At 36.9% G+C, this 26,914-nt stretch overlaps 1 protein-coding gene across 2 annotated transcripts in view; it reads right to left on the minus strand.

Moving 5' to 3' along the window:
* Nucleotides 1-1,718: 1,718 nt before the first annotated feature.
* Nucleotides 1,719-26,914, minus strand: part of VPS35 (VPS35 retromer complex component) — a 33,732-nt gene continuing 8,536 nt past the window's right edge. For both annotated transcript variants that reach the window (XM_060084250.1, XM_060084248.1), the window contains exons 3-17: nucleotides 25,693-25,789; nucleotides 24,433-24,556; nucleotides 23,757-23,939; nucleotides 21,901-22,114; nucleotides 20,598-20,681; nucleotides 13,920-14,029; nucleotides 11,611-11,707; nucleotides 11,356-11,504; nucleotides 9,706-9,913; nucleotides 9,138-9,293; nucleotides 7,137-7,259; nucleotides 4,922-5,101; nucleotides 4,175-4,414; nucleotides 3,324-3,467; nucleotides 1,719-2,684 (exon numbers count right to left, since the gene is read on the minus strand). In XM_060084250.1, coding sequence (XP_059940233.1) covers nucleotides 2,505-2,684; nucleotides 3,324-3,467; nucleotides 4,175-4,414; nucleotides 4,922-5,101; nucleotides 7,137-7,259; nucleotides 9,138-9,293; nucleotides 9,706-9,913; nucleotides 11,356-11,504; nucleotides 11,611-11,707; nucleotides 13,920-14,029; nucleotides 20,598-20,681; nucleotides 21,901-22,114; nucleotides 23,757-23,939; nucleotides 24,433-24,556; nucleotides 25,693-25,789 — 2,289 coding nt within the window. In that variant the 3' untranslated portion in view covers nucleotides 1,719-2,504. The remainder of the gene's footprint in view (nucleotides 2,685-3,323; nucleotides 3,468-4,174; nucleotides 4,415-4,921; nucleotides 5,102-7,136; nucleotides 7,260-9,137; nucleotides 9,294-9,705; nucleotides 9,914-11,355; nucleotides 11,505-11,610; nucleotides 11,708-13,919; nucleotides 14,030-20,597; nucleotides 20,682-21,900; nucleotides 22,115-23,756; nucleotides 23,940-24,432; nucleotides 24,557-25,692; nucleotides 25,790-26,914) is intronic.

The raw sequence follows: 26,914 nt of genomic DNA on the forward strand, positions 1-26,914 counted from the left end.
TTCATCTTATAGCGAGACAAGAAAAAATTTACACATAATTTTTCCCTGCCCTTTGGCCTCCTCACTCCCTCCTACTGCGCATTGTGTATCTGCATTATGCATTGACCAAACCTCCCCCCTTGGCAGAAATACCTGCTCAACCATAAAGAGCAACATTCTCCTAGAATCAACAACTCCTTAAAAGATAACATTCCAGGACTTGCCTGGTGACACAGTGGTTAAGAATCTGCCTGCCAATGCAGGGGACACGGGTTTGATCCCTGGTCTGGGAAAATCCCACATGGGTCCCCTACATTTTGCTCATGATCCTCTGAGCTGCCTGTCATGGGATTGATGTCCACTACTCTATGAGATATCCTTCTGGCTCCTCTAGCTGATTTCAGCTAACTCTATTCTGTACCGACTCGCTCTAACACTTGAGTTTCTGAAAAGCGTTCATCAAATTGCTGTGCCTTGGGAAAGCCTAGATCCACTGTCATATAGTACACATAACAGAAATGCCTCCTGTACTGGATTGCCTAAGCCCCTATACTCCACAAAGGATAGACAGTCACAAACACTTCTCTAGGCCACTGTCACCCCCTTCTTAGTGTTTGCCACAAGCAAACCTGAGAACCATCTAAGAAACAAGTGAAATAAGTTATTCCAAGTACTGTTATAATGTTGTCTATGGGGACTTCCCTGGTAGCATAGTGGTTGGGAATCCGCCTGCCAATGAAGGGGACATAGGTTCAATCCCTGGTCCGGGAAGATTCCCACATGCTGCGGAACAACTAAGCCCGTGTGCCACAACTGAGCCCAAGTGCCGCAAATACTGAGGCCTGTGCGCCTGGAGCCCGTGCTCCGCAACAAAGGGAGGCCACCGCAATGAGAAGCCTGCGCACCGCAGCGAGGAACGGCCCCGCTCGCAGCAACTAGGGAGGGCCCATGCGAAGCAGCGAAGACCCAACACAGCCATAAATAAATAAATAAACAAACATATACATTTTATTTAAGAAAAAAATGTCTATGGAATTTCCATCTAGGGCGTTGTTATTCAAACTGTGGTCCCTGGACTGGCAATATGGTGTGTGTGTGTGGGGGGGGGTACCTGGGGGTTTATTTGAAATATACACTCTTGGGCCCCACCCCGGACCTGGTGAATTCCAGAATCTGCATCTTACCAAGATCCCCATGTGATTTGTATGTTTGATAAAGCTTGAAAATCATTGGTCCAGGGGATGTGTAGGAAGGTAAAAATAGTTGACAAAAAGGGTTTTGTGACACCCATCTCCTGTGGATGTATCCTATTTAAGGCTTAAAATCATTGCGGCTCAAGCTTATATAATTTTACCAAATTTGCACACACTATCCTATCAATCCATTTTATTCCCAGCTAAACTCCCAAATTGCTGATCCAGAAAACTGTGAGATAAATGACTGTTTTAAGACACTAAGTTTTGGGATAATTTGTCACACAATAGATAACTAATATGGGTGGAAGCCTTTTGGGAGTTTATGTGGAGGTATCATTACTAGGAAAGCAGAGTAAGGCTGAAGAAAGCAAATGAGTAAACATGACTAAAAGAGTAGATGGTGTCCTGCTCAATAAGTGTTTAAAACAAGTGAACAGTTGAACATGTGAGTGTCGTGAACGTGAGAATATACAATAAACTCCATACACATTCTACTAGTTCCTTTTATGAATCAAGGGAGTATGAAAGGAAGAAGGACCAAAATTGTTAATAGCAACTTTTATTGTTTCACTGGTGAAAAAAAAATCATAATTGTATGATGCATTTCCCCCTAAATTTACAACAATGAAGGTTATACATAAATTATATAGATCACAAATTTTCTATTTTATACTATTTAGAACAAAATTATTTTGATAAATATGTCCAGAGGACAACCTAAGTTCTTAATGGATGGCTGAGTCCAAATATGCAAAATATAGCTTCTGGTTTGGACCATGGTGCTTTAAAATTCTCAAACATGCATTAATATACTCTAATTTTAGGGAAAATATTACACATGGCCTTATCTTGCATTTCAGAAGAAGCCCAAGCTGCATTTCACAAACAGTATTCCTTTCCTCTAAATTAATCTCAGAACAGAGAGACAGACACTTTCTGGTTAGTACTCCCAAGTAATGAAGGAAATTACACACTCAACAATGAAACAAAACAGAAAAAAAGGAAGGAGAGCTTCATTAGTTACAGAGATAAGTGGGGTTTTTTTGGCTTTTTTTGTTTGCTTTTTTAAACAGATCGCAGGAATTTAAAATAGCAGATCAATCATGCTACTTAGGGTGATCAGACAGACCTGAACACTTATGAAGTGAATAATTTTATTAAGGTCTTGAAGGTGAGTGTCTGGAGGTACTGGGTAAAACACACCACAGGTAAGAAATGGGAAACCTACCTCAGCATTTCTGAAAGGCACAATCTATGGAAGGGAAGCCTAGTATAATAAAACCCTTACTGGATGTACATGGAAAGGAGGATGGTGAGCCTGGCTCCTTTCTAAAGGATGAGACCCTCATAAATTGGCCCCTCAGATTCCGGTGATTCCCGCCTCAAGCGCAAATGCTCCAGTGTGTTATGAAAATGTTTGTTAATCTGCTCTGTTTCTTCACTGGACTCAAGATTTGGGAGGTCTTCTCGAATCTTTTGGATAAGCTGATTCAAAACCTGAATCGTGACCTACAAAAGAACAATTTTACCATCAAGCATGTACCACACACACACACACACAAAGTAATTTAATAAAAATGTTTTGAGGAGCTTGTGTTACTCTCAGCAGTTACCAGATTTTGAAAAACAAGAAAAAAAAAAAAAAAAGAGAGATGAGAACATGATTCCTGGTTTGAGCAACAACTACTGGCCATTCATCCAAAACGACAACCGAAAAAAAAAAAGCTTAATGAAAATACAGAAAATCATAAACCAGTAAAAGAACAAAAGCAAAATTTTATTTAACCTACAAACATTGATCCATCCTTTATTTGGGAATTATTCTACACTTGTATGGGATGACAATCAGCCTACTATTCAGCATTTGTAAATTATTTTTTATTTTTTAAACAGAGTGACTGTTTTATAAAATATTCATAAACAAAAGAGATAAGAATTTTCTTGCACATAATGAGCTCTTCTGTAAGATGCATCTATATAGACAGAGAAGAATTTTGGAGAATGAAAGAGACCACTAGGTCGATTCTCCAAACTCTGACCCTTGTAAACAAAAAAGAAAAGTATCAGGATGATAAACTTTTGTATGTATCAAATCTAAGAGTAGGGCAGGAAAATAATTAGTTCACTAACAATTTATTATTCACTTACCGCATCATTTTCCTTTTCATAAAAATAGATATATCTGTTCAGAATTTCTATAAAAAGTTGCACTTGTAAAGAGGGGTCCATGCACTGATTTGCTATTTTTAGAGCTTTCTTTAGGCATTCCATTACCCTCTTGCCTCCGTGAAGCTAGAATAAAGGGAGTGAGAGGAGTATTAAAGAGATTAATGAATCACAAATGTCCCATTTCACACAAAGAAATACACACACTACAGTGGCTCTTTCATATTTTAAAAGGACAAAACCAATTTAAATCCTCTTCATTTTTTAAAGTACACAGCTATATTTTATTTTATGTTATTTATTTATTTATTTTGGAGTATGCAGGCCTCTCACTGTTGTGGCCTCTCCCGTTGCGCAGCACAGGCTCTGGACGCACAGGCTCAGCGGCCACAGCTCACGGGCCCAGCCGCTCCGCGGCATGTGGGATCTTCCCGGACCGGGGAACGAACCCGCGTCCCCTGCATCAGCAGGCAGACTCTCAACCACTGCGCCACCACAGAAGCCCACACAGCTATATTTTAAAACAAATATATTATTTGTTTTATATATTTATATATAAATATATATATTTATATTTATGTATTTTGTATATTTTTTAAAGATAGTGGTACAAACTTGCTATGTTACAAAATCCTCAAAGTGGAGGCTTCACCACAGGATGTAACTCTATATGTTACTGTCCATTTCGTTTAACAAAACAAAGCAATATTCTTTGTCAGGTTTCCAAGCACTGCACATGTTTCACCTCCAAGGCAAAAGGCCCCAGCAGCTGTGCCCTATCAATGATCCTCTCTCCTCTAACACTGTTGGTTAGGCATAACCTCCCACCTTACCTCCTCCCCATTTTTGTCTGTGTTTCTGCCAGACCAGAAGAGATGTGCACAGGTGCTCACAGCTCGGCCCTGATCAGGTTTCTTCAGAAGTTTGGATGCAGCAAGAGCACACTGAGTCCTCAAGGGTTCATGATTTTCTTCACTGAAGCACTTCATCCTCTCAAAAGTACCAATGATCAAGGTGATGGCCGCCAGCTGTGCTTTGGAATCGCTGATTTCATCTTCATACAGAGAAAATGCCTGGTACACACAAAGCAGAAGTGACCTTTAGGGACCAACCATCTACTAGAGCACTTTCCAAAGTATTGCCCATCAAAGCCCCATCCTGTGAGTCATTCAGATCAGAATATGGTTCAGATCAGAATATGCAGTGCCCTCGCTTGGAGAGGCACAAGACAAAGATGCTGACAAGTTGCAACAAGAAACTTGTTTTAACTTTTGTTTAATCCAGGGTTCCCAAAATGAATTAACAAAGGAATTTTTTTCCCCCATGAAACAGTTTTTACCATGACCCACTGGAAAATCTTCAATCTCATTAGCACCCAGTAACTGATCAATTTTCCTGCTCCAAACCAGTCAATAAAACTATAGTGTTAAAAAGCATAGTATTTCCCATCAAGATGGTGAGAAAGGGGTAGTTATAAATTCAGTGAAGAGTAAATCCATGTGCACCACCACCATTAACTACAGACAGGTGACTGAACAGAGCAAACGGATTAAACATCCCAGAAAGAGAGCAGATCACACCTGGGACATAAATTCATATGCTACTGTTTCATGATTTTCAAAACCAATTTCTCCAGCAGCTAGAGCGCCCTGAAGAAAAAGTCTTAAGGGTAATTCTGCCAGCTCTGCTTTGATCAAAGCACTGATAGTCTGGTGAGCAAATGAAAAAATCTTCTGGCATTTCTTTTCCCATTTGTCATCCTAAAACAAGAAAAAATAGTTTAAATTACCTTAAGTTCAAGATTAACTTGCTTCAGAATATTCATTTTATATAAAATGTCTATAGAACAAACAGGAAAAGTGTTAAAATTGAGTTCACAGTTTTCCCGCTATCTTCTATCTCATCTGTGGAGTACACAAGGAAATCAAGCAGGACGTCTTCTCAAAACATCCACTTGAGGTCCTGGCTTTGCAATTTTTATATACTTGGTATCTGTTTTTTTGCATCAGAAAAAGCAACATATTCCCAAATTGGACAAAATTAGGAAAATACACAAAAGAATTTTTAAAAACTTAAAACCATCCCTAAACCTACCACCCAGCAATAATCACTGATAACATTCTAATGTTAATGTCTTCCTTTCTTTTTTCTATGCAAATATAATGTAACTGGGATCCTTTGTGTATGGTTTTCTACTTTACTTACTGAAGAGTTAAATTGGGCTCATGCTGCATGTAATTTGTATTCAACTTCTTTTCTTTCACTTATTTTGTCATAATTTTCCTCATGATACTAAAGTTATTTAAAATCATTTTAATCACTAGAAGATGTTCCACAAACTGGATATAGCATAATTTACTTAACTACTTCCTTTTGGAAATAAATGTAATATAACAAATGGTCTGTAAACACAAAGCTTTATTGAATCCCTAATTTTTTCTTTAGTATAAATTCTTAGAAGTGGAAATACTGGATTTTTTAAGGCTCTAGTTACATACTGCCAGAGTTTTCTAGAAAGACTGTAGTAATTCACATTCCCACCATTACTAGATGAGAATGAATTCTCATCACACCACGGCCATTGCTGAACCTTATTTTTCTTTTTTCTTTACCAGTTTGATTTCTAAAAAGGTTCACTGTTATAATTAGTAGTGAAGTTAAATATTTAATCCATGTTTGACCATCCAAATTTCTTATTAATGCAATTGATTCTTTTCACTTTTAAGAGAGGATAATAGTCACAGACTTTTACAAGGACTAAATGCAATAATCCAAGTTTATACTCCTTGGCACAATGTACGGCACATAGTAAGTAAATGCTCATTGCTTTTTTTATTGTTACATTCACAAACATCTATCCATAAAATACTGGGAAAAAGGAACTACATGAGAGGCTGGCCTCATAAAAACTGGCCAAAGGCATGCTATGTCATACTGGTAAGTCTAATGAATATACCTTGTTTCTCCATTATTAGAAAATTAAGTTTATGGTGTTTGTTCCTTAATATAAACCTGACTATCCAACTTTCAGGTACATTAGGTTAGGGGTTTTTTTTTTTGGCTGGGCTGTGAGGCTTGTGGGATTTTAGTTCCCCAATCAGGGATGCAACCTGGGCCCTTGGCAGTGAAAGCACAGAGTCCTAACCACTGGACAGCCAGGGAACTCCCAGATCAGGATATTTGCTACAAAAGTACACCACTGAAGACTTAGCCATAATCCTGTTTGTAAAAGGACTAAGCTCATTAAAAAATGTACACAACTCATAAAGTTATTCAATTACAGGCTTTTAGAGAGCAGCAATTATGCAATGCTGGGCCCTTTCATTAGGCAAAGCTAACGTGAATTAGATCTGATTTGTTATGTACTGCAACCTCTGAATAAGATTATTGTATCACTTCAGAATTAGTACTTCATAAAGACTCCCAAGAAAATAAAATCGTTCTTGAGAAACTAAAGCATTCTGAGCCATTTTGTAATAAACTTATAGATGTCTCACAAGTGATCTTTAGACACAGGAAAAACTTCTAACATAAATTTAAACTGTTTTAATCTTTCATTCTAAGTGTTTTTTATGTGATTCCTCAACTAGTATGTAATCTACCAACATCACTACTGTCAATAGTGATACTTAAGTGTAACACAGGATGAGTAATGAATTGAGAGTTATTGAAACTGGGATTTTATTACACCATTATCTATTTGTATATGTTTGAAATTTTCTATAATGATAAACTAAAACACATACACAGAGGAAAAAGGGAAAAAATTAGTGACATACTTAAAAGTAAACCCACCACTTTAGAATTCTCTTTGTAGCGAAAAGCCAGCTGGTAAGCTGCAAATACCAAAGGTGGCAGTGTGAAGCGAATCCGTTGATTTCCACCAGCTCCAAAATGTTTTCGTGCTGTGTTTAAAATCTGCCCAAAACAAACAAAAGCCATTAATCTTTTCTGTAATTATAGAAACTATTATTAATCATTTATAAAATTAAATGGGAGCCCTTATCATCATGATTGCTACCATTTTTTTAATATATATGATATACCAGACTTCACGGTATACTTTTACGTTTCTTATCTTGCCGAGTCATCACAATCACCTTAGAGACAAATACTAACCCCATTTCACAAATGGGGAAGACTGAGGTTCAGAGAGGTTATATAACTTGCCCAAAGTTACATAGCTAGTCAGGGGCAGATATAAACACATGTTCATATACACATGTAAGAAGTATACTGCGTTGATAAAGAGCACAGGCTCTGAAGACAGATACATTTAAAAGTAGATTCTAACACTTACTATCTATGTGACCCTGGGCACATTAATATTTACCTCCTCTTAGCTGTAAGTTTCATTTGAAAAATGGGGTAGTATATTTCTCTTAGGGTTGCTGGGAAGATCAAGTAACAGATGTAAAGTGTTACCAGTACTAACACACGGCAGGTACTCAAAATATTGGCTATTATTATGATACCAAAAAATATGCATATTGCTGGTATATCACACCTCCTACTTCAGAAAAATATTAAGACCATCTAAGTCAAGGGAAATGGTAATACACTTTTAAAAAGAGCCATTAGTAAACAAATGTCTGGTTGTTTCAGAAAAAAACCACAAGAATTCATGAAATAACTTAATATGTGTGTCACAGTGTGTGACATATTCAGGTTTTGTAAATTTCTCTGACAGTCATAGATGGATAGGAAGAGAATGCATTCCCCCTTGGGGAAGTCACAGTTAATGATCCTCACCCTAAAGGTGTTTCTGTACATGGCATAACCAACTGGCCACAGGTGGAAAGCATACTTCCTAACTACTACCTTTGGTATACAACAAAAAATGAAAACACACATAGGCCATGTGACACAGAAACATAAGGGAATCAGTTAAAACATCTGAACAATGGAGCCAGCCACTAGGTATAGATCACACACAGTGCACAGATTATCTGACACTAAGCCAAGTCGAAGACTATCGCACTACCAACAGAAATCAGCTTCTTTTTCACAATGGCTATGAAGAAATACGAGAGTGTCAACTATGACAAAGTCAACACAGGAAGACAGTCAGGACTCATCCTCAAATAAAGGTGTTCTTCGTTACTAACACTTAGCCTCATGCATCCAACAGTGGTTAAACTACTTTGCCCAAATGATAATTAGGCAGCCATATGTGCTACCTTTCATAAACATAAATTATCCAGTATCAGTCACCAATACTCCTACTCAGGCAACATGTTTTATTCATTTCACAAAGGTTTATTGAGGACTAAGGATAAAGAAAGGGAGAATCTCATCTGATTGTTTTTTGCCAGGAAAAGGGGGTTAAGAAAAAGGCAATTTTAATTTTAAAGTCTTCACACATTTTCCATGTGGCAAACACAAACAACTTCTATTTGCAAACCTTGGAAACATATACACAGTTGAATATAAGCATTTTACTCATACTTTAAAAGTTTATCATGAAAAACAAATGAACAATTCTAAAAGCAACACACAGTTCAAAAAGAAAATAAACATGGACTGATTATAGGACACCCAACTAAAGGAAGACAGGTTTTTCTACAATTCTTAAGAAGTCTTCAAAAGAAATGACAGCAACAAACTTGTTCTTCATAAGCTCCAGAAGTTTACAAACAATTATGCATTTAATCATAAAGTTCAGTTAATCTCTTATTCAGTTTCAATTCTTTCAAAACCTTTTAATACCACAAGCTGGATTAGACCATTTGAGACACATCTACACATGACTTCACTAGAAGTTGTTGAAGGGGTATAGTAAGAGTTAACTCATACCAAGTACTGCTGATCAGGGTCCTCAGACCGTAGAAGATGAATGAATCTGCCCACAAGGCTCTGCTCATCAGCAAAGTCCTCTGGGTCAGGGTCTTCTACAGGTTGATCTGGCTGATCCTGAATCAACGTGGATACCAAATTCATTATGGAATCCACCTGTATCATGGGAGACAGAAACCCACTGGGGTGAAACAATCAGCATATAATGCCACTGACAAAAGCGTTTCTAGTTGTGTAAAGTAGTTACAAAATAGTATCAACAACATAATTCCTTCTTCTGTATGAAAGTATATGCATGTTGGTACACATATAAACATCTAGAAAGAGACACACCAAATGTTAATCAATAGTTAATCAATGGACCTCTCTTCCTGGTGGGATTATAGTTATTTTATAATTTCTTCTTTATACATCCCCAATTTTCTCATTTATATAATGAATAAGCTACTAGTAACTTTTTTTAGTAGTGAATTACCCTCCCCGTCCATCTCATGTGTTTGTCTCAAGGTCTAAAACCATAACTACATTGTCTCTGTTTTTCTAATAAAGCATGTGGGTATTCTCTTACCTGGTCTTGAGAGACAATTTCTGTGTTATAATCCAGAACATTACTAAGCACATAACAACTCATGCTTTTCCTGGACTCATAGTCAAAGTACTCAAAGAGTGGGTGAAAATGTTTTAATTTCAAGACTGTTAAAATATTGTTGTAAGTGTCAACAGGTATCTTCAAAAGTCTGGTGAGCTCCTTTGAAACTGCACTACTGGTAGCAATACTGCAAAAAGAAAAACAGCAGCTCTTTAGTGAATGAAATTAACTTCTTATACACACAAACATCACTTGATTCACAAAAATTTGAAACTTTTCATTTATAATATTAAAGGAAATGGGTCAAGCGAATCACACCACCCCAAAACACCCCAATGACTTCCAAGAGAGGTCTATCAGATGTCTGTCTAAACACATTTATTCATCTATTAATGTCCTATTGATACAATAAGTTATGCTAGTCTCCAATTCATAAACAGGTTGTATACCTGGAGTTAAAATGCCTGTCTAGAATGTGGTATTTCTAAGGGAAGTATTTTAAGTGGTAGTTAGGTTTCTAGGGCAGCCAATAAGCACCGTATATTCAGGGTGACAAAGCCATGCAAATATAGCAATTCAACAAAATAGAAAAATACATAAATTATTTCTTCTGCATCAGATGTTGATGATTAAGGAAAAGCAGGATGAAATTAGGAACTTTCCGTGGGGGCTGAGGAATATCCAGGCATTTATAAGACCTTTAGAGGTTGGGATTTCTAATTTTTTATTTTGTCTAATTTTACTTTAAAACTCACTTAGTGGGGGAAGATATAGATACATCACTTATTCAAGATCTGGAATGTTTTTCAGTTCACAAAAAATGGGAGTGATAAAAAGAAAAAGGGGGAATAAAAAGAGGTAAAAGAAAAAGAAGAAATCTTCCAGATGTTAACTAAACCACTGGAGGAGAGATGGAAAGCGGAAAGATTACGTGAGTATATCTAGGGGTCTATATATACAGGGCAAGGAGGGGCAAGGAGGGGCCTAGATTGGGCAAGGAGGGGTATAGGGCAAGGAGGGGCCTAAATTGACTGCATGTTCAGAAGCAGTGAAGGATGGGACAGTAAGAGGACTGCTGGGAAAACATAACAGGATCAGAACTGCCCACAGTGGCCACTAGAGGATGCAACAGGTTCAGGACAGCATAGTTGAAGAAGATGCAAGTAGACAACAGATTATACTATCCTTGATGGTATCAAAGTCAAAGCTCAAAATAGAGAAAAATTTAAACCAATTAATTTCCACACCTTAAATACATACATGCCTCCCTAAGTTTTTCACTACTTACTCATCTGTAGGAAACCACTTCTCATGGAAATACTGCTTGATATAAATAGCTTCCTTACCAGTTTAAAAACTAACTCACCCATATATACAAAGCGGTCTGAATTGGAGACACTGGTTCCTGAAGACTGCTATGGTCTATGAGTGCCACTACTTGATCAATGTACACAGCCAAGCAGTTGGTTGCCACTTTCTGCCCTGATTAGTACCAAGCATGGCGATCTAACAAATACTTAAAACAAGATGAACGCTAACATTTCAAAAAGGAATTGCGAAAGAAAAATAAATCTGGGACAAAAAAGTCCTTTACAAAGGTTTTTACAAAAATGTTTAACTTTGACTTACTGTTCGAGGTTGAGCTTATTAAATATCTCCACTGTTGTTTCTAGAACTTTATCAACATAGTCCACACGATCAGGATAACACTTCATAGCGAGATTAATGAGAGAGACTTGTAAAGATACAACGTCCTCCGAAGGCATGTCTTGTCTAGACTGGAATGTGCAGAAAACCATGGAATTTATTTTAAACAATTAGAAAAGGAACTACCACCTGAGAAGTTTGAAAGTTTTGAGAACTTAGGAACAAAGCCATACAAACCTGTATTACTGTAGCCACCTGCTGTGAAAATATGTCAAAAAGTTTAATATCTGTTGGAATTCCAGGTCCATCTTCACGGTGAGCAAATAAAGCTAATCTAAAAGAGAAAATAATCTTTATTTAAAAGGATATAGGGATCTGGGTAGTGGGATCATAGATGACATTTTATTGTTTATGCTTTTCTGTATTTTCTCCAAGTGTATTTCCCCTAGAACCTTTCTCCTAAAAAGATTTTTAAAAAGGACATGGAACGTAGCTGACCATTCCCTCAATTCATTTTTAATGGAACAGTTTTACCAATGATGCCTTATTTCACTGCATTCTTACTTTATACCATACACAACAAATTTTCAACAGGCCAATTCTGCCAAATTATTAAGTAGATATGGATAGAAATGTATTAAATGTGACAAACGTATTCAACAGCCATGATTATAAAAAATAATCTTTAAAATATAAAAAGTACCTAGACTCTTTTAAGACACTGCATTTTTACTACTGAAAAGTTTAAAACACAACTAATTCTAAAAGTAGTAAAGTTAACTTCTATTTACCACATCTTAAACTATACAAAATAACATCTGTTCCATTATCACTAAGTGTTTATCATGGTTACAACTAGACGCACATTTTGTTATGCACAGAGGAACCACTACTGACAGAAACGGTTAAGTGACATTACACCCAACATAGGAAAATCCAGTTATTAGCTTCCATTAAGAGTATGCCCAAATAGAGGACTTTACTGGTGGTCCAGTGGTAAAGAATCCACCTACCAGTGCAGGGGACACGGGTGGGATCCCTGGTTGGGGAACTAAGATCCCAAATGCCGCGGGGGAATTAAGCCTCCAGGCCACAACTACTGAACTCGCACACCTCAACTAGAGAGTCTGTGTGCCGCAAACTACAGAGCCCATGAGCCTTGGAGCCCACATGCCACAACAAGAGAGAGAAAACCCGTGTACCACAACTAGAAAGAAGCCCGCGCGCCACAACTACAGAGAGAAAATCCGCATACCACAACTAGAAAGCCCGCGTGCCACAACAAAAGATCCCGCACGCCTCAACGAAAATCCCACATGCCACAACTAACACATAGTGCAGTCAAAAAATAAAATAAATTAATTAAAAAAGAGAAATGCTTTAAAAAAGGAAAAAAAAAAAAAAAGAGCATGCCCAAGTAATTTATAATTCTTAATGTCCAGGACTGACAATTGGGAGAATTCTGCTATATAAATTCTCAGACTTTAAAACTAATAATTTAGATATTTAAAATATAATAAAAGGTATTTGAAGAAATAAATCTTCCCTTGGGTTTCTGGTTTCATAATGTCAATGAGTGTATGCTCACAAGCAGGACACATACTATGTACTAGCACCCAGCAGGCACTCATTAAAGCTATCATTGAAGGCCGAGTTTTATACTTTTAACAAAGACCAAGGGCTAAAGAAGTCAAACTTAAAGAGGATTTACTAACGTTTTTAATACTTGAAAATTATTCCTTAAAAACATGTGATGATGCAGTGATTACCTGAACATTCTTAATCATCTATATTTATGGCTACTTGATAAAGAAGACTCCAGATCAAACTGGTTCCCACTGAAAGATAACTTTCTTTTTTTTTTTAATTAATTCATTTATTTTTGGCTGTGTTGGGTCTTCATAGCTGTGCGTGGGCTTTCTTTAGTTGCGGCGAGCGGGGGCTATTCTTCGTTGTGGTGAGCGGGCTTCTCACTGTGGTGGCTTCTCATTGCGGAGCACGGGCTCTAGGCACGCAGGATTCAGTAGTTGTGGCACGTGGGCCCAGTAGTTGTGTCTCACAGGCTCTAGAGCACAGGCTCAGTAGTTGTGGCGCACAGGCTTAGTTGCTCCATGGCATGTGGGATCTTCCTGAACTAGTGATCAGACCTGTGTCCCCTGCATTGGCAGGCAGATTCTTAACCATTGTGCCACCAGGGAAGCCCAAGATACTTTCATCATGGTAAAAAACAAGTTTTGCTCTTCAGTGATCTTTGGATTTATAAAATTTGCATTTATAACATCTTAGGTCTGTATAATGTCTTTAAATGTCAATTAAATGCATAGATTAAAATACATTACCTCCATGACCCCCGTACAATTAAGAGCTAAACTTATTTCATGTGTAAGCTAGACAAGGACTTAGTAAGTACTCAGACTTACAGAACTAGTGTTAACTACATCAAAAATATTAATAAAGATGGAAGAGAAAAAAAGAATTCACAAAAATGTTTTAAATTCATTATTCCCAAGTCAGAACATTTGCCCTCCAGTGTCGGAAATTCTTACCTATCAATTAAAGCAATGATTATGTTTTTCACATTTACATTTTGGTGTAACTCAGCACAGGCCCGAAGAAAAGGATTCAGAGTTTGAAGGTGGAATTCATCAGGGAAAACCTGAAAATCAAATAATACTCAATTATTATTAAAACCAAATAGTAAAAATCAATTAGAAAAAGCATTTCACACAATATTCTGGACTTAGTATTTAAAGTTCATATTTGTGGGAAAAAAATCATTTTAGTCTTATAAAACCAAATTCAAATACATCACTTTTAAGCCTCTCTAAACATAACCCCAGAAAGAAATATTCTATTAACCAAAGTACATCTACAATTTTTTTTCCAGGTTTATATTTATTTATCTATTTAATGCTCCTGACAATTTTACAAGGATCTCTGTTAGTCCCATTTCACAGGTAAGAAAAATGAGACTCAGTAGTGCCAAAAAATGAAAAACCAAAATATCAAAATTTTAAGTTAAGGAAGATCAGTATTTTTCCTTTGCACCAGCTTCCAATATGGCCCATCTGGCAGTGTTAACAAATCTGTCTTTATTTTATTTTCCTTTTTTCTTTTTTTAATTGGGGTATAGTTGTTTTACAATGTTGTGTTAAGTTTCTACTGTACAGCGAACTAGAGCTCCCTGTGCTATACAGCAGGTTCTATTAGTTATCTATTTTATACACATTGCTGTACGTATATCAATCCCAATCTCCCAATTCATCCCACCACCACAACCCCACACCCCCGCTTCCCCCACTTAGTGTCCATATGTTTGTTCTCTACATCTGTGTCTCTGTTTCTGCCTTGCAAACCAGTTCATCTGTACCGTTTTTCTAGATTACACATATATGCATTAATATACGATATTTGTTTTTCTCTGACTTACTTCATTCTGTATGACACTCTCTAGGTCCACCCACGTCTCTACAAATGACCCAATTTCATTCTTTTTTACAGCTGAGTAATATTCCATTGTATATATGTACCACATCTTCTTTATCCATTCGTCTGTCGATGGGCATTTAGGTTGCTTCCATGACCTGGCTATTGTAAATAGTGTGCAATGAACATTTCGGTGCATGTGTCTTTTTGAATTATGGTTTTCTCTGGGTATGTGCCCAGTAGTGGAATTGCTGGGTCACATGGTAATTCTATTTTTAGCTTTTTAAGGAACCTCCATACTGTTCTCCATAGTGGCTGTTATCAATTTACATTCCCACCAACAGTGCAAGAGGGTTCCCTTTTCTCCACACCCTCTCCAGCATTTACTGTTTGTAGATTTTCTGATGATGGTCGTTCTAACCAGTGTGAGGTGATACCTCATTGTGGTTTAGATTTGCATTTCTCTAATAATTAGTAATGTTGAGCAGCTTTTCATGTGCCTCTTGGCCATCTGTATGTCTTCTTTGGAGAAATGTCTATTTAGGTCTTCCATCCATTTTTTGATTGGGTTGTGTTTTCGATATTGAGCTGCATGAGCTGTTTATGTATTTGGGAGATTAATCCTTGTTTGCTGATTTCTTTGCAAATATTTTCTCCCATTCCAAAGGCTGTCTTTTTGTCTTGTTTATAGTTTCCTTTGCTGTGCAAAAGCTGCTAAGTTTCATTAGGTCCCATTTGTTTGTTTTTATTTCCATTACTCTAGGAGGTGGGTCAAAAAGGATCTTGGCTGTGATTTATGTCAAAGAGTGTTCTTCTTGTGTTTTCCTCTAAGAGTTTTATAGTGTCCAGTCTTACATTTAGGTCTTTAATCCATTTTGAGTTTATTTTTGTGTATGGTGTTAGGAAGTGCTCTAATTTTATTCTTTTCCATGTAGCTGTCCAGTTTTCCCAGCACCACTTATTGAAGAGACTGTCTTTTCTCCATTGTGTATTTTTGCCTCCTTTATCAAAGATAACGTGACCATATGTGCATGGGTTTATCTCTGGGCTTTCTATCCTGTTCCATTGATATTTTTGTTTTTGTGCCGGTACCAAACTGTCTTGACTACTGTAGCTTTGTAGTATAGTCTGAAGTCAGGGAGTCTGATTCCTTCAGCTCCATTTTTTTTTCCTCAAAATTGTTTTGGCTATTTGGGGTCTTTTGTATATCCATACAAATTTTAAGACTTTTGTTCTAGTTCTATAAAAAATGCCATTGGTAATTTGATCGGGATTGCATTGAATCTGTAGATTGCTTTACATAGTACAGTCATTTTCACAATATTGATTCTTCCAATTCAAGAACATGGTATCTCTCTCCATCTGTTTGTGTCACCTCTGATTTCTTTCATCAGTGTCTTATAGTCTTTTACCTCCTTAGGTAAGTTTTTCCTAGGTATTTTATTCTTTTCGTTGCAATGGTGAATGGGATTGTTTCCTTAATTTCTTTTTCTGATCTTTTGTTGTTAGTTTATAGGAATGCAAGAGATTTCTGTGTATTAATTTTGTATCCGGCAACTTTACCAGATTCATTGATTACTTCTAGTAGTTTCCTGGTGGCATCTTTAGGATTTTCTACATACAGTATGTCACCTGCAGAGATGGTGTAACTTTTTCCTTTCCAATTTGTATTCCTTTTATTTATTTTTCTTCTTGGATTGCCATGGCTAGGACTTCCAAAACTATGTTGAATAACAGTGGCGAGAGTGGACATCCTTATCTTGTTCCTGATCTTAGAGGAAATGCTTTCAGTTTTTCACCATTGAGAATGATGTTTGCTGTGGGTTTGTCATATATGGCCTTTATTATGTTGAGATAGGTTCCCTCTATGCCCACTTTCTGGAGAGTTTTTATCATAAATGGGTGTTGACTAGTGTCAAAAGCTTTTGCGGCATCTATTGGGATAATCGTATTGTTTTTATCCTTCAATTTGTTAATATGGTGTGTCACACTGATTTGCATATATTGTAGAATCCTTGCATCCCAGTTATCATGGTGTATGAGCCTTTTAATGTGTTACTGGATTCTGTTTGCTAGTATTTTGTTGTGGATTTTTGCATCTATATTCATCAGTGATATTGGTCTGTAATTTTCTTTTTTTGTAGTATCTTTGTCTGGTTTTGGTATCAGGGTGAGGATGGCCTCATAGAATGAGTTTGGAAGTGTCCCCTCCTCTGCAATATTAAGAGTTTGAGAAGACTGGGTGTTAGCTCTTCTCTTAATGTATGACAAAATTCACCTGTGAAGCCATATGGTCCTGGACTTCTGTTTGTTGGAAGATTTTAATCACAGTTTCAATTTCATTACTTGTGATTGGTCTGTTCATAATTTCTATTCCTTCCTGGTTCAGTCTTGGAAGGTTATATCTTTCTAAGAATTTGTCCATTTCTTCCAGGATGTCTATTTTATTGGCATAGAATTGCTTGTAGTAGTCTCTTACGATGCTTTGTATTTCTGTGGTGTCCATTGTTAACTTCTCCTTTTCACTTCTAATTCTATTGATTTGAGTCCTCTCCCTCTTTTTCTTGATGAGCCTGGCTAAAGGTTTATCAATTTTGTTTATCTTCTCAAAGAACCAGCTTTTAGTTTTATAGATCTTTGCTATTGTTTTCTTTGTTTCTATTTCATTTATTTCTGCTCTGATCTTTATGATTTCTTTCCTTCTAGCAACTTTGGGTTTTGTTTGTTCTTCTTTTTCTAGTTGCTTTAGGTGTAAAATTAGATTGTTTATTTGAGAATTTTCTTGTTTCTTGAGGTGGGCTTGAATTGCTGTAAACTTCCCTCTTAGAACTCCTTTTGCTGTGTCCCATAGGTTTTGGATCATTGTGTTTTCATTGTCAGTTGTTTCTAGGCATTTTTAAATTTCTTCTTTGATTTCTTCAGTGATCTCTTGGTTATTTAGCAGTGCACTATTTAGCCTCCATGTGTTTGTGTGCTTTATAGTTTTTTTTTCCTGTAATTGATTTTTAATCTCATAGTGTTGTGGTCAGTAAAGATGCTTGATACAATTTCAGTTTTCTTAAATTTTCCAAGGCTTGATTTTTGACCCAAGATGCGATCTATTCTGGAGAATGTTCCGTGTGCACTTGAGAAAAAAGTGTGTTCTTCTACTTTTGGGTAGAATGTCCTATAAAAATCAATTAAGTCTATCTGGTCTATTTTGTCATTTAAAGCTTGTGTTTATTATTTATTTTCTGTCTGGATGATCTCTCTATTGGTGTAAGTGGGCTGTTACAGTCTGCCAGTATTACTGTGTTACTGTTGATTTCCCCTTTTATCACTGTTAGCATTTGCCTTATGTATTGAGGTGCTCCTATGTTGGGTGCATAAATATTTATAATTGTTATGTTTTCTTCTTGGATTGATCCTTTGATCATTAATGTAGGGTCCTTCCTTATCTCTTGTAACAGTCTTTATTTTAAAATCTATCTTATCTGATATGAGTATTGCTACTCCAGCTTCTTTTGATTTCCATTTGCATGGAGTATCTTTTTCCATCCCCTCCTTTCAGTCTGTACGTGTCCCTAGGTCTGAAGTGGGTCTCTTGTAGACAGCATATATATGGTCTTGTTTATGTACCCATTCAGCCAGTCTGTATCTTTTGGTTGGAGCATTTAACCCATTCACATTTAAGGTAATTATCGATATATATGTTGCTATTACCATTTTCTTAATTGTTTTGGATTTGTTTTTGTAGGTCCTTTTCTACTCTTGTGTTTCCCACTTAGAGAAGTTTCTTTAGCATTTGTTGTAGAGCTGGTTTGGTGGTGCTGAGTTCTCTTAGCTTTTGCTTGTCTGTAAAGCTTTTGATTTCTCCATCAAATCTGAATAAGATCCTTGCTGGGTAGAGTATTCTGTATTGTAGGTTCTTCCCTTTCATCACTTTAAATATATCATGCCACTCCCTTCTGGCTTGCAGAGTTTCTGCTGAGAAATCAGCTGTTAACTTTATGGGAGTTCCCTTGTATGTTGTCATTTTTCCCTTGTTCCTTTTAATAATTTTTCTTTGTCCTTATCTTTGTCAATTTGATTACTATGCGTCTCAGAGTTTCTCCTTGGGTTTATCCTGTATGGGACTCTCTGCACTTCCTGGACTTGGATGGCTATTTCCTTTCCCACGTTAGGGAAGTTTTCGACTATAATCTCTTCAAATATTTTCTCGGGTCCTTTCTTTCTCTCTTCTCCTTCTGGGACCCCTATAATGCCAACGTTGGTGCGTTTAATGTTGTCCCAGAGGTCTCTTAGGCTGTCTTCATTTCTTTTCATTCTTTTTTCTTTATTCTCTTTCGCCGCAATGATTTCTACCATTGTCTTCAGGTCACTTACCCATTCTTCTCTGCCTCAGTTATTCTGCTATTGATTTCTTCTAGTGTATTTTTCATTTCAGTTATTGTATTGTTCATCTGTTTGTTAGTTCGTTAATTCTTCTAGGTCTTTGTTAAACATTTCTTGCATCTTCTCAATCTTTGCCTCCACCCCTTTTCCGAGGTCTTGGATCATCTTCAGTATCATTATTCGGAATTCTTCTTCTGGAAGGTTGCCTATCTCCACTTCATTTAGTTGTTTTTCCAGGGTTTTATCTTGTTCCTTCATCTGGGACATAGTCCTCTGCCTTTTCATTTTGTCTATCTCTCTGTGATTGTAGTTTTCATTCGGCAAGCTGCAAGCCTGTAGTTCTTCTTTCTTCTGCTATCTGCCCTCTGGTGTATGAGGCTCTCTAAGAGGCTTGTGCAAGCTTCCTGTTAGGAGGGACTGGTGGTGGGTAGAGCTGGGTGTTGCTCTGGTAGGCAGAGCTCAGGAAAAGTTTAATCTGCTTGTCTGCTGATGGGTGAGGCTGAGTTCCCTCCCTGTTGGTTGTTTTGCCTGAGGCAATCCAACACTGGAGCCTACAAGGCTCTTTGGTGGGGCTAATGACGGAATCTGGGAGGACTCATGCCAAGAAGTACTTCCCAGAACTTCTGCTGCCAGTGTCCTTGTCCCTGCAGTGAGCCACAGCCACCCACTGCCTCTGTAGGAGACCCTCCAACACTATCAGGTAGGTCTGGCTCAGTCTCCTGTGGTGTCACTGCTCCTTCCCCCTTGGTCCTGGTGCACACAGTACTTTGTGTGTGCCCTCCAAGAGTACAGTCTCTGTTCCCCCCATTCCTGTCAAAGTCCTGCAGTCAAACCCCACTGGCCTTCAAAGTCTGATTCTCTGGGGATTTCTCCTCACTTTGCCAGACCCCCAGGTTGGGAAGCCTGAGGTGGGGCTCAAAACCTTCACTCCAGTGGGTGGACTTTTGAGGTATAATTGTTCTCCAGTTTGTGAGTCACCCACCCACTGGTTACAGGATTGATTTTATCATGATTGTGCCCCTCCTACTGTCTCATTGCGGCAGGAGTCTTTGGAATGTGGGGTATGCTTTTTGGTGAGTTCCGGTGGCTTCCTGTCAATGATCGTTCAGCAGTGAGTTGTGATTCTGGTGCTCTCGCAAAAGGGGGTGAGTGCAAGTACTTCTACTCCGCCATCTTGAACCAATTCCAAAGTACACCTACAATTAAACTAAAACTAACGATACCTAGAAAACTTGGAGATTAATCTTTCCTACATTTTGGGGAGAAAAAGACATCAATACAAAGACCAAGTTGTTACATTAATAGGAGAAAGGGATTTATTCAGGAAAGTTTAATTTCTCTTCAATCAAGATTTTTTTCCAAAACAATGAAAATTAATGAAATATATAATGAGTTCTTTAATACCCTGAAATGTTCTCACCTACCTGAATAATACACTCCATGAGATATTCTTGAGCCAAAGCATCTCTGCAATTCACAACTTGCTCCAATATGCCAGTCAAAACAATCTGAAAAGAGAAAAAAAAAATTTTAGGAGTTAAAAAATTATTTTCAAAATCCTAAGTCACTCCTCTAATAACACATTTGAGCTAGTAGTTTAAAAATCATATTTTAGATTTTTCTGACCTATACTTCATCTCTAGACTAAACTTTGAAATTTTACAGAATTTTTAAATAAAAAATTCTGGGTTTCTATTTTATAAAAGCCAAAAGTCCATGTCATCAGTTTTTTTTCTTTTATGGTTTGTCCTTTTTGTGTCCTAGGAAAGCTTTATGTAATTCAAGCTTTATGTAATTACAAATATTTCGTGTTTTCTTCTAAAAGTTTCATAGTTGCATATTTCACACTTATGACTTTGATCAATTATTTTTAGCTTCTCTACATGAGAATGGGTTGCAGTTCAGAGGCTTTGTTTGCATACAGATGCCCAATTGTTGCAGAATCACTTGTTGAAAAGGTTGCCTTTGCACCCTTATCAACAATAGTTGATTATATATACATGTGGATCTATTCTGGATCATCCCTTCTAGGGGTCAGCAAATCTAGTTTAATGCCCATTTTTGTACATTGTTTCCACATTGTATTTCCCTGCTTTTGCACTACATTGGCAGAATTTAGTAGCTGCAAACTATATGGCTTGCAAAACCAAAAATATGTACTATCTGGTCCTTTATAGAAAAGGTTTGCTAATTCCTGATTTATTCTCCACTGATGTATGTGTTTATCCCTTTCACCAATACCACATTATCTTATTGTAGCTTTAGAGTAAATCTATAGTTAAAATAAACTAAATCTCAATTTAAAGAAAATTGGTATCTTGTTATCATTGAGTCTTCCAAACCACAAGCACAGACTCAAAATATATATCTTTTAGTTTATTTAAGTCTTCTTTGATTGTCAATGGTTTTCAGTGTAATATTATTTTTAAAAAATTTCAATTTTAGGGCTTCCCTGGTGGCGCAGTGGTTGAGAGTCCGCCTGCCGATGCAGGGGATGCAGGTTCGTGCCCTGGTCTGGGAAGATCCCACATACCACGGAGAGGCTAGGCCCATGAGCCATGGCCGCTGAGCCTGCGCATCCGGAGCTTGTGCTCCGCAGCAGGAGAGGCCACAGCAGTGAGAGGCCCGTGTACCGCAAAAAAAAAAAAAAAAAAAAAATTTTTAAAAATCAGACTTCAATTTACATCTCACAACATAAGAAAAGATGAGAAGTAAAAAGATATAAACCTGTTTGTAACGTTCCACATTTACACCTTCCAACTGACTGAGGCGCACCAAATTTGTTCCCACTAAAATTCTTAGTTCTTGTCTTTCTCGTTCTCTTTTTTCTCTATCTCGGCTATGTCCCTGATGTTGCATTCGAACCCAGAGCTTGTTCATTTCTGCAAAGTTGAGTAGTACAAAATCCATGGAATCACTGATATCACCAGTTGTTTCTTCACTGCAAAGAAATGGAAAAAATTATAGGAATTTAAATTATAGGAAAAATTACTATTTAAATTATAGGAAATTAAATTTAAATTATAGGAAAAATTACTACTATTCCTCTTCTTTGTGCATTTCCTTCTTACCTCTTTAATATACCAAATGCTTTATGAAAGACACTTTCAAGCTCACTGGCTTAGTGCTCAATTTCAAAGGGAACAGACTCAAGAGAAAAAAATATTAGGGAGAGGACACAGTTCAAGTGTAAAGGGACAAAACGCTTCCCCCCGCCACTCCCTTTCCTGGGCCAACTAAACTTGTTCTTGGAATTGTATTCCATTAATTCAAAAGGCCTAAAAACATTGACACTTACAAGTGTCACTGTTATCTCATCATTTTATTGTTGAATATTTTATGTTTTCAATTGGAGTATAAGCTTTGTAAGCTCTGCAAGGGAAGATACCAAGTATTTCCTCCTTATTTTTACATCTCCTAAGATGGGGAACTTAGTAGTTTTCAAAATTTTTTGCTGATTGCCTAATTAAATGCTCAAAACTGAGTCAAATCTTAATAAAGCAAATAACCTCACCATCTTCTCTACACTGTTAAATTTTTATCTTTTCTATACCATTTAAACTTTTTGTCTTGTGCATTAGTTAAATTTTTATTAAAGTTTTTCTTTTGAAAAGGAAATGATGCAGATATACTAAGAACCACTAAAATATACACATTAGAATTAAATGAATAAACTTTAGAAAAAGGGAATTAAGTTCCTCAATCAAGGGAATGTGTCTCATGAATAATACACCCAGTTGGATGAGACCACAGCAGGCTGACCATCTACCCTTTTTGTGGGATAAAAGCACAATGGACTCGGATGCTGGAATACTGCTCACATAAGAGATAGGGCTCTCTCTGAATGGCTTTTTGTTTTCTGTTTTGGAGTTAATATCTAATTTGTGTGCACAGATAATTAAAATCACTAATGCTCTGGGGTAACTAGAAGTTGACAAATTATAAAAACTGACAAGACATTCAAGAGACAATATGAAAACTGGCTAGCGCATAGAAAAAGTTAAGCATATTTCATTATTTTATCACAAATACCATTTTCAAAATGTAACTCATTTAAAAAGTCACATTTTCAAAGAATATCTGATGGAATGAAAAAATGCTCTCAATTATGTTGCATGAAAAAAGCAGGTATTAATAATCCACACATAATTTTCGTAACAGTACATTTTGTATCACACCACATATATTGAGGAGTTCTGTGTCTCAAAGGAAATCTATACACAAAATGCTACCAGTGGGGCTTCCCTGGTGGCACAGTGGTTGAGAGTCTGCCTGCCGATGCAGGGGACACGGGTTCGTGCCCTGGTCCGGGAAGATCCCACATGCCGCGGAGCAGCTGGGCCCGTGAGCCATGGCCGCTGAGCCTGCACATCTGGAGCTTGTGCTACACAACAGGAGAGGCCACAACAGTGAGAGGCCCGCGTACCGCAAAAAAAAAAAAAAAAAAAAAAAAATGCTACCAGTGGCTGACTCTGGGCAGGAGAATTATTGATATTTATTTTATTCTATATACTTTTCTATACTTTTTGTATGTTTTACAACAAAAAAATACTACAATTAAATCAAGAAAGAAAAGCACTTACTCTGTTGGCTCTCCTTCATCAGGTAAGATGTTTCTGGTACACTGAAGTAGATAATTTCGAAGAAATAGACCTCTCAAGGGGTGCTGCACACCTCGGCACATTTCTACCAAATCTTTCAAAATATCTTTCCTGGACTGAGGAAATGACTTGACATATACAACTCCAACTGTGATCAACAGATAACTAGAAGAATTATGAGGCAACATTAGATTAGAAATATAAAATACTCAAGTCAAGAATTTGATTATATTCAAACATAGCATATACAAACATTAAAAAAAAAACAAGACAGGGAGCAGGTTTTCTCCTGCACAATGAAGAAAATATCATTTGATTTAAAATATAACTGTTTACTGACACCCCTCCATTTTTATATATAAATATCATCACCTTTAAACACATTAGGTCTCTTATAATTGTCATTATATTAATTTTTCTAGTAGTCAAGAAATTAAACAAAATATGTCCATTTTTTCTATTTCCAAAGTTCCTCAATAATCTATAAAAAGTAAAACTAATTATACTCTAAAACCTTAATCACTATCAAAATGTTAACCTCTATTTGTTAAGAAATTAAATAACCTTAAACTTGGTTTAAAAAAGCTGCTGATTTTAAAGGATATAGCATAGAGTAGGAAATGCAGATATAAAAGCCCTCAGAGTCTTAATAACTTACAGCCTTGGGATAATGTTTCCAGCATACTGTACAAGTTCATAGAGATCTGCCACTTTTCTTCCTTTAGCAAACTCATCTGTCAGGTAAACTTCCAAGTAGTGTAGTTCATCAGAAATAGCCATATCTTTTAATTATCATTAAGGATTCAAAGCTAAGTCAACCTAAGCAATACTCTGCAACTTGTTGGAGTCATTAAATTATTGGGCAAATTTCTTTTTTTTTCTTTTTTTTCATATTGCCATTTCTTTTTTTATTTATTTTTTATTTTTTGGCCACACCACGCAGCTTGTGGGATCTTAGTTCCCCAATGAGGGACTGAACCTGGGCCATGGCAGTGAAAACCTAGAATCGTAATCACTAAGCCACCAGGGAACTACCATATTGGGCAAATTTCTTAAATGTTAGTCATGTATGAGAGCATTTTTAAATTAAGTAAAGACAGAATTTCTTCTGGGCCTTCCCTACTTTAAAATGAGGGTTTTAAAAGATGTCTGGTAAACCAAGGCAACAAAAATAAGATTGCCTGTCAGACTACTAAAGGGTTTTGAAATGGCAAAGCATTGATTTCCTTTCCATTTCGGAGTCCTGCATGACAAAATTTTAGCATTAAAGAACCAACTGCCTAGGGACTTCTCTGGTGGCGCAGTAGTTAAGAATCCACCTGCCAATGCAGGGGACACGGGTTCGAGCCCTGGTCCAGGAAGATCCCACATGCCACGGAGGAACTAAGCCCGTGCGCCACAACTACTGAGCCTGTGCTCTGGAGCCTGTGAGCCACAACTACTGAGCCAGCGTGCTATAACTACTGAGCCAGCGTGCTACAACTACTGAAGCCTGCAAGCCTAGAGCCTGTGCTCCACAACAAGAGAAGCCACTGCAATGAGAAGCCTGCGCACCGCAACGAAGAGTAGCCCCTGCTCGCCGAAAATAGAGAAAGTCCGCGCACAGCAACAAAGACCCAGCACAGCCCAAAACAAATTAAAAAAAAAAAAAAAGAACCAGTTGTCTAATACTTTCAATAACCTTCATGAGAGTCTGAAAATTGAGATGTAACAACAATCCACTTGAAATTAAGCATAGAAAAAGGATTTCCGATACTAAGTTTTTCTTTTTCTCACTGAGCACATCTGCATGGAGAAGGAGTACTATTTGGTTAAGAAAATAACACAACTTCAGAAAAACTTAAGGAACAAACAAAATATGGCCTTATCGAGAAAAAAGTAGGATCAAAATGTTCATTCTTCAACATTCAAAAGATACAAAGTTCATAGTAGCTCTTTGGTGATAACATAGAAGTCCGGAGTTCACCAAGCATATTAGAAGCATGTTTCAGAGCATCCATAAGCTTGTTTTTGTCCTACAGAAATACCAAGAGAATTGGTGAGAATGCTTAATTTAAATAAACATTTAACTTGGTTATATAAACTCTTTCACCAAGGATCTGTTACACAGTTTTATAAGTATACAGCACCTAAATTATTTTAATCACATAAAAATCAAGCTTAGTTTCACCCTGCCTTCTCTTTATTGTAAAGAATAAGATACATAATTCCTCACCAGGGCTGCAAAGCTTAGCAAATCTAATTTATCTAGGGCTGCAAGCTTCCTGGCAATAACTTGTCTTTACAACCCCTAGCAACTCTGAAACTATAACTCCACCAATTCATATTTTACCTGCAATCAAGAAAACTGGCATACTGATTCTTTTGAAGCAAGATACTATTCTGACAATGGTTTGGTCATAGGTTAAATACTCTTCAGAGATGTCTGGAATGACTACTCCTTTAAGTATGCTTTCCTCCTTACAAATGTCCATGTGTCCCACTTAACACATAAATGCAGACAATTCCTTTAGATACAGGAAACACTATTCATACACAGAAAAAGACAGAAGCAAGCAATAGCAAGCTCCACGCTCACCAATTTTCTCCATTCCAAGAGTTTTGTTTTTACAAATTGGTTTGTGAGAAAAGCAATACAATGATACAACTGGTTAAAAGAGCATATTACTAAGCTTTAGAAACTCTAAGACACTTTACAAAGGCAAGATATTATTATCATCATCAACACAGCAATTTACAACTTGAAGTACCAGCCTATTTGGTTCCATTTCTTAAATTTTAATCCAGAGAATTTATAGTTTCTACACAGATAATCTCCTACCCTTTCAGAGTATGAAAATATATAAATAGGTCTAATTTTTAAGGTAGTTCCTGCAAAAAATGTATCTATTCAGGACAAAAATAAAAGCCTTCAAGATAAGGGGGAAAAGCTGAATAATTCAAATGGAAAGCATTTAAATCCATTTGTTCAACCAATATTTATTAAGCAATGATTATATGTCAAATACTCCTCAGTTCTGAGGTACAGAACTAATAAGCCTAGTAATTCAGGTGAGATAGGGTATGGTGATAATATAGTGACGTGTAAATAGGAGTCAGGGTCTCTCGTCCTCATGGAGCTTACATTCTAGTAGGGAAGA

The sequence above is a fragment of the Mesoplodon densirostris genome, chromosome 19 (assembly GCF_025265405.1).
Source record: "Mesoplodon densirostris isolate mMesDen1 chromosome 19, mMesDen1 primary haplotype, whole genome shotgun sequence".
NCBI classification, from domain to species: Eukaryota; Metazoa; Chordata; class Mammalia; order Artiodactyla; family Ziphiidae; genus Mesoplodon; species Mesoplodon densirostris.